The sequence below is a fragment of the Leiobunum rupestre genome, chromosome 5 (genome assembly GCF_980474605.1).
Source record: "Leiobunum rupestre chromosome 5, qqLeiRupe1.1.hap1, whole genome shotgun sequence".
Lineage (NCBI taxonomy): Eukaryota > Metazoa > Arthropoda > Arachnida > Opiliones > Sclerosomatidae > Leiobunum > Leiobunum rupestre.
The window spans coordinates 17,863,934-17,872,500 of record NC_143388.1 but is presented as its reverse complement, the minus strand read 5'-3'; the positions used below and the strand labels follow the sequence as shown (position 1 = coordinate 17,872,500).

The following is an 8,567-nucleotide window of genomic DNA, read 5'->3' as shown; positions in this document are numbered from 1 at the left end:
ACTCGCGAACCCCGAAGGTTACGCGGGAGGGAGGACCAAACTCATCATTGTTGGCTTAGTCGCTGGGTCTCCTTTAGGCTAGGAGGGTGACGCAAGGTTTAGAGTATAAAATCACTACATGTTTAACAGCTAGCAATCTCTTAAAGTTATAAATTTCAGAACAACCGGATTAGATTTCATGATTTAAAAAAAAAATATTTTTTCATAGGTGGGCGAATGGCAAGAAGTTTTAATTTAAAAGTTGTTCACCATACGCCAAAATTTTTTAATAACATAAGGGATAATTAAAAAAAACAAGGAGGTGCTACATAAAGAACCTTCTTCGGAGCGATGAACAAACATTTTTGAAATAATTAACTGTTGTGGTATTTTACAATAAATATTTCTTACGACAACTAAAGCTAAGGCTTTAACGTTTTATTAATTCAATTATAAAATAATCTTTTACATGTACTGTTCAATAATCCCTCCTTCAGCTGCGATGTAGGTCTGAGCACGGCCAAGCATGTTACGGAATAACCTCTGGATCATATCGGGAGTTATAAGACGACATGCTTCAATGATTCTTTGTAACTGGCATCTGGTAAATATGTTTCTTAATGAAGCCCCGAAGGAAAAATATCAAGCTGTGGGAGGTTTGGAGATCTGGGAGGCCATTGAACCGGGCCATTTCTTCCAATCCACCGCTGTGGAAACTCAGTGTTCAGGTAAGCCACAACGTCACGATGTCGAAGCAATATATAGGTATAGTCCAACACGTCAGCTACTTCGTTTTGGAGGAAGGGCAAGTATTCTTGTCTATTAAGTCGGATTGGGAGAAAAATGCACCAGTAGACCTGCCCAGACGTTTAGTCTAAATTGCACTTGGTGGTGAAGTGGGAATGCCCAGTGTGGATTATTATCACTCCACACGTGATTATTTTGCCTGTTGAAAGAGCCATCTCTCGTGAAGGAACATTCATCGGACACAAGGAAAAGATTTTCGTCTGACACGTTGATGAGCCAGTTTGCAAAAGTCGTATCTGCGTGCCATATCCCCATCATGAAGTGCTTTGTTCGGATGAAAATGGTGACCGTCAAGTACTCTCAAGATAAAAGCCACCAGCAATCCAAGGTCGTCGCTTGCAGTTCTACTGCTTCCTCGAGGATATGCTACAAAGTATTCGAGGATGGTGTAATCCATCTTCAAGTTTTGATGACCTGGTCCACGAAATCTCGGATTGATATTTCCATTATTTTGAAAGTCTTGAACAACTCGGAGAACAGTTTGGTTATTTGTACAACAATTAGGATATCGTCTTCAAAACCAAGTAATAACTGTTCTAGCGTTACGGTTAACTTCACCGTGAAATAATTCTAGCATGAAAGCGCGCTGTTCACGATAATAACGAGGCATTATTGATAATAGTAAACTGTTAAAGCTAGACAAGCTACCCTATAAAAAACGAATTTGTGACTGACCTTGTCGCAGTCTCGCAGATACGAAAAGGGTTCTTTTTAAAATTAGAATTGAAAGGTCATTTAGTCGAAATAACATGATTTTAACAGACTAATTTCATGGATAAAGGAGCATTTATTGAACCATACTTGTATAAGTTTGGTTGAATAAAGGCTCCTTCAATCTTGTACTGCAACATTAATTACAAACGTTTCAAGCTTTGGATGTCGTAAAAGTAATGTATTGTAAAATATCAAGAATAGCCTACTTGTTTCGTTTTCATTAAATCATATTTTATTGAAAAATAGGCCTATTTTGAACGATCCAACATTATTTGCGAGTCTAATAACTGAACAAACAGGGAAATAGGGGTTTTCTCCGATCTTCGGCACTTTCGGTTAATTTGGTAAATTAGGGCCTCCCTTTTTTGGCGCGTTCGATTCTTGATGAATTGAGCTGTCACCTAAACTATATATGTTTACACTAACCAATCTTCTAGAAAGCTCTAGTGAATTTCAGCTATAATCACTATTCAGTGGCGGCGCCAGGAAGTTTTGGTAAGGTAAGCCATAAACATAGATGCCCCTATTTATATTTTTCTGAATTCCCCTGCAATCAATTGTAATGTCATATTTAATTTTCTTATGGGCAGAAAACTATCGTGTTTCGTCCTCAAAATGCTAGAATGCATGTAGAATTAAGCATTTGAAATTTTAATTCAGAAAGGTTTTCGCTAAAATGGTGGCCCTATAAAGTTACTAAAAATATCCCCTCAAATCGCCGACTTTACACACTGGTTATGGCGTTGGATCGCAAATCACAAAAATGATATGTTTTGTTGTTAAATTATCGGCATGCATTTAGATTATTCTAAAACAGTTACTCGAACACAGGCCTTATTGCTAAACAAAAATACTTTTAAATAATTTTTAGACAATTTGTTTTTCAGATTTGGTACACACTTCTGACTTTGCTGGTGATCCTAACATGGTCCGTTTCGTTTTTCGATTTCACGAGTGATTATTTCAACGGTTTAAAAACAGAAAACAAACTATTCGTCACCGAAATGAATTTTTGGATGTTTTTAGCAAGCTTTCTACTTGAAGGTAAATTAATCAACGCGCATTGAATTAGATTGGAATAATCGTTTTCCTGCCGTTCCTTAACTCTTCCGCGTGTGCTAGTCAATTGAACTGGGATTTATGTTAATTTTAATCTTATTGAAACCGCTGTAACGATCCGGTCATTGTGAACCGCAAAGTTAAGTTACCTTAGGCACTTAAAGCGTTCAACGACTAAAAACGAGTAGAGAACCTAAACTAAGGCTCACTGTTAGGCCAAACAACATGTTAGCCCGTAAGAAATAAGCTCTAGGGCACCTTTCACCGACTTTAAATGTTGTTCAAGTTCAACATAACTAGCGGACGTCAAAACAAGAAAAAGGGGTGAACTGATGAAGCAAAAGTGCTACCACACGGCGTGAAAAGAGATTAAATCACTCGTGTTTCGGACTTGATATTTCCGAATGTGCTTTTCAGGGACTCCTCGAATGCCGTCCAATCAGAAGAGTCGGTTCGTCTTCGGAGTGTGGTTGATGGCGGTTCTCGTCATGATGAACGCTTTCTCGAGTCAGCTCAAAACCGCGCTGATGCTCAAAGGACCCGACGACACGATGCACACTGCGAAAGACCTCGCCAATAGGCCCCACATTATTGTCTCCTTTCGGAAGGGTGGTGGCGTAAGTCAATTGTTTCAAGTGAGTGCTGATTGTGTGATACTTTTTCAATTGGATCGGGAAAATATATTTTGCACAAGCGGTATTTATCTGCACGCATATTTTACCTGGCAATCTTTTATTTGGTTTAATTTATAATAGTTTCCTATTTAGAAATAGTGAAAATAGTCTAATGCTTAAAGCAAGTGTCGGTTCGACGTAAATTAGCTCTCTTTTCAACAGATATCGCTACTATCAAAATCAAAACCAGATACTTAAGCTATATTTGGACCCAAAAGGCTGGACATAAAAGTACCGCTCGCATTGATTAGCTCGAATAACTGAGGTTAAGTGTTTATTATACGAATAGAATTACAGTAAGACCAGAGTCCTAAAAATTCTCTAAATTCGTCTTAACCACGGGTTAACCCCACCATTAACAGAACATGAATGTTCTGTGTGTAAATGCGAACTTAAACTCAAGCCACTCAAACAACGCTTGAAGGGTACGAATTCCGATGAGAGTGATAAATAATAATGTTTTTTTTTTGGTATTTTCTTTAAAAACCTACTTGAATATATTTTAATTTTTGTTTTAAAGCAACTGTCGGCTCAATCATTGCCAACTGTAATATGACAAGACCATTGTTATTAGAGACGGAACTGAATCTAACCGATTCTTCAAAAAAAGACTTTACATCTATTAATGGCACAGGAAGTTAAATTCAAAATAGCGTCAGAGAACCATTACAGAGTATTATATTACTCTTTTTGTTGTACTTTAACCTTAACTATATATCCCATACAAAATATATTGTTAAAAATTACTATAATTTAAGCTTTTGTCAAATTTTCAAACGAGCCAATCAACGCGAGGGGTACTTTGATGTCCCACCTTTTCGGTCAAAATGTAGTTTTAGTATCTTGCTAGTGACATCTGAGGAAAAAAGAGTTACTCCACGTCTAGCCGACACTTGCTTTAAGGTTTTCGAGTGTTTCGGGCAAATGTTTAGGGTGCATCTTGTTTTCCATTAATTTTCAAGTATTCGGTGCTGGAAGAATACAAACAAATTTGGAGCAATATTGTCGCCCAAGAGGAAGTGGGAATGAAGCCATTCGAGTACTTTTACGAAAGGGAGATTCACGACAAGGTCAAGGACGGGAAGGCGGTGATTTTGTCCACTCAAGATATTATAAAAAATATCGTCCAAGACTTCTGCATCACGATGACCGGAAATCGGCGATTTTATTTCGTCGCGGAACCGATTTTTTCAAACATCTTTACGTTCTACGCCCCTGCTACGTTTCCCGATGGTTTGTTCAAGCAGATCAATAAGAGGTACGTTCACTACTTTTACTTACGGATAGAATAAAATCGTAGTGATTTATAAACACCTGGAGTAATCGTTGTGCACTCTAGCCAAAATGTTTGTGGAAATCGTCCTGGAATCATTCTGTAATCATATTGTAATTACTCCATAATCATTTCGTAATTACTATATAAACAATCTATCCATAGTCGATCCGTATTCACTGTAGTTGATCACTGACAACGTAATCGGTGAACATAACAAGATGTCACGGACATTTAATTAAACACCAATAAAAAACAAACGATTATTTTGTACAAACAATTGGACCCAAAGAACACGCTCTAAAGTTTTCGACATACTTATCGTAAACACCCGGTGTTTAAGATCGTTTTTTTTGCAAAGAGCTCAATGGATAGTGATTAACATGAGCATAAGAAAATGCCTAAAATTCTTTAGGACTTCCTGCTACAATTTTCCCCTAAAACCGGGTACACGACGATAAACTAGTAACTTTATAATGCAGTCCCATGTGTACTTTTTCCCTTTACTTACCAAAACTCGCTTCTAGCTAGTTTTTATTACCAAAAAGATACGGTTTAGATCGAGAGTGAGTCAACATTTGCTTTCAAAATAATAGTATTACACAATTTATGTGTAAGCGCGCATTGGACATCTCACACAGTAGAGTACCGCGAATACGCGGAAAATAGTAACGCTTCTAAGACATAAGTTTTGGTAAAATAGTGCACAATTTTTTAGTCATGCAGTTTTGATTTTATTTATTTTTCTATTAAAAGTTGATAAGACAACTTCGGGGGGAGTATTAATCTGGACTTTTTCTTAATAACATCCCAAGACGCAGAAAAATAGCGCCTCGATAAATGGGAAATCTTGCTTTCTAGTACAATATTTATAATATACAAAATTCAGTTAATAATACCAACCAGCAAACACTGCGATGATTTCTTTCTCAAGTAAAAAAACTATAACTATAACGTCTATTTTCGCAAAACACTTTTTAAATCCTTGTCATAAAGAGAATGGGATAAGAATATGGAGCTAACTAAAAGTCCCAAAATGAGTTATATTAGCAACCTCTGAATGCTACTCAAAAAACTATAATACAATTAGCGAAAAATTAGATTAGTCCATTACGAAAAAGGATAATGAAGCTAAACCCTAAACAAATTTGAAGAAATTTAAAAACTTACTAATAGCACGAACCGATAGTTCTTCGAGGAAACAAAAAGGCGCAAAACTCGGAGCAAATAGATCTTCGAGTGAAAAATTAAATAAAATAGCCAGAAATTCCAACGGTAGACCGGTTTCGTCCTCTTTGGGACTCGTCAGTACGAGTTGCGTAGCAACGAAAAGCCGAATAGGGGGAGAGGGGTGGAGATTAGTATATACGCAATGTTAAGTTAAAAGGAACCACCTATGGACTGCATTGTAAAGGATGATAAAATTAGAGAATAAGTAGATTAGTACATTATGAAGAGGGATAATATAGCAAAACCCTAAACAAATTTGAAGAAATTTAAAAACTTACTAATCGCTCGTACCGATAGGTGTTCGAGCAAACAAAAATACGTTAAATTTGGACCAAATAGATCTTAGAGTGAAAAATTAAATAAATTAGCCAGAAATTCCAACGGTAGACCGGTTTCGTCCGAAGAACTGTATCTACATCTTAGAATCATAAAAGTCATCAATAAAATTAAATTATATTATATTTAAAATTAATGTAGTGTATTATTTTTCATTTCTTATAATGACTTTAAACATGACTCGTTATGCAATACTATAATAACTTCCCCTGTACCATTTTTTAACACTTAATTTTTATATTATCGCTTCAATTTATAGAGTGAGATGGATTGTCGAAGGAAATATCTTTAACCGCTGGGTGGAGGACTACAACAGAGGTTATTCGAGGCATTGCCTCACCACCGAAAGTGCGCTAGCTGAGAGCCAGGACACTCAGGGTCTGACTTTCGACCATATCTTGCCAGCCGTTTTCGTAATGCTGATTCTGCAGGGCTTCGCTTTACTCGTTCTTCTACTGGAAATTTTATTCTTTTTTTTAATGAAATAAGCTACTCAATAAACGTAGGGTGTGAATTAAATGACCTGAAAAATTTAAGTAAATCTTCGAAATAGGGTTAACCTAGAAAATCGTTAGCTTAAAGAGTTACGTAACTTTTAAAATACAGCGATCAAAACTGTTTTAGTATAATTAAAGTGCACCTGCTGTCTCTTTCTACAAAGTTGTGACTCTAATGAGTTGAAGCACCTCTTGTTACCCATGGATTTGATAATGCTATCCTGTACCCAATCGAGAAAGAAGTCCCGCTTAAGTTCTTTCCATCAGCTGCCCCCAAACTGTCTCACCTCGAAGGCCAAGCCTGCTTCCAGAACATTGACAACTGCTTTTGTTAGTATGCCCAGTTGCTGTTGTGGACTATTAAACTGGCCTGGCGCTAGAGATAAATATTAGCGTTAATTATTAAAACGTTTATCGAAACAGCTGCGTGTAATGCTTTTAAAGGCATGTAAGAACTATATATACGTATAAGCCATTAGTATGCAGCAACGATATACAATTAACTTATAAACATAATTTGGCACCAGGCGTTAAAAATACAATAATTTTGAAAAAATCAAAAAATATGGCCTTCCCAAAAGTAAATTTTTCACAATGTTAACGATATCGATAAATGTACTGAGAACGCGCTTCTTTATTTCTTGAGAAATAACTATAGAACTGACAACTTAAAAATTTGCACGATCCGTAACTGTCCTATTCGAAAAAAAGTACTTGAAATTATCACAGAAACTAGCGATAAACAAACATGTATAAGTAGGGCCTTATTGATAAATGAACAATTAATTTGCAACATATTGAAAAATTAATATTAATTGTATTAACTAATTAATTATAGAAGTGTGGTACAGCTCTTAAGCATTAATATTTAAAATGCATTGCTCACTTGATTTGTTAGTCATAAATTGCGCATCTAGTAAAATGTAAAAAAATTCTAAAATAAACCAAAAATAAATGTTTACTTAAAATTCTTGCAACATTTTATCTTATTTCGATAGCAGAATGGTCACAATGTGCTTCTTCCTTTCCAAAACGTTTTCTAGGATTACGTCATCATTGCATTTTTTATACCCCTAGGTTTGGTACCATTTCGGTATTATTCACGTTGTTAGCCGTTAGCTTCTATACATTTACAAACTCAAACACCAGAATAAATTTATTTTTACCTCTCCGAGGGGACAAAGTCCCCTAGGAGTAGAAGGAAAGTGAGGGTGTGGCATCGATATCGGGGTCGGGGTCAGGTTCGGGATCGGGGTCCGGGATTTAAGGGGTGAAATGAGGGTAAAATCGTCCAAAAGTCAATGTATTTTTGAGATTTCTCGCGACGATTTGTTTTCTCATATCAATATATTGTGTTCAGGCCAACTTGTTTATTTATCTCCGCTTATCTCGAAAGACACTTGAACGTATATCTTATCAAGCTTTATCGTACGTAATAAGATAAAATGATGTAAACATTGATAACCTAGGCGGCGCGCGCGCGGATTACCCGGGGGACGCGGTTAATTTGAATTTAAGAGTGTTTTGACGTCATGGAATATTCGTTGTTAAAGTAGAATGGAAAATTTTTTTAACTTCATTTTAATATCATTGTAGTACGCTTGGCACTTGAACCTATCTCACGAGTATTTCACTGGGTGAGAGATAACGCGCGCGTGCGTGGATTACCCGGGAGGCGCGGAGCACGCGTGCGCGGTTAATTGGAATTTTAAACACGGATTTGAGTGTTTTGACGTCATGGAATATTCGTTGTTAAAATGACGTAGAATGGAAATATTTTTAAACTTCATTCTAATATTATTAGCACGTAAGTTTTAAATTTGATTATCATATTTTTACCTCTCCGAGGGGACTAAGTCCCCTAGGAGGGGTTATACAACCACCGTGTCTGTCTGTGGGTCTGTCTGTCAGACCTGCGAACGCGTTCGCATTTTCGGTGCAAAGTGTAATCACTGCGTACGCAGTTTCTCGAGATCTCTGCGTTCGCAGTTTCTCGAA

At 36.7% G+C, this 8,567-nt stretch overlaps 1 protein-coding gene across 1 annotated transcript; it reads left to right on the top strand.

The window, feature by feature from the left end:
• The first annotated feature begins 574 nt into the window (after positions 1–574).
• Positions 575–6,593, top strand: LOC149943689 (uncharacterized). The gene is made up of 5 exons (XM_090175750.1): positions 575–707; positions 2,388–2,544; positions 2,977–3,194; positions 4,196–4,491; positions 6,332–6,593. Exons 1-5 carry the CDS (start codon positions 600–602, stop codon positions 6,558–6,560), a joined length of 1,008 nt encoding a protein of 335 aa, XP_090031876.1. The 5' UTR covers positions 575–599; the 3' UTR covers positions 6,561–6,593.
• Positions 6,594–8,567: the final 1,974 nt, after the last annotated feature.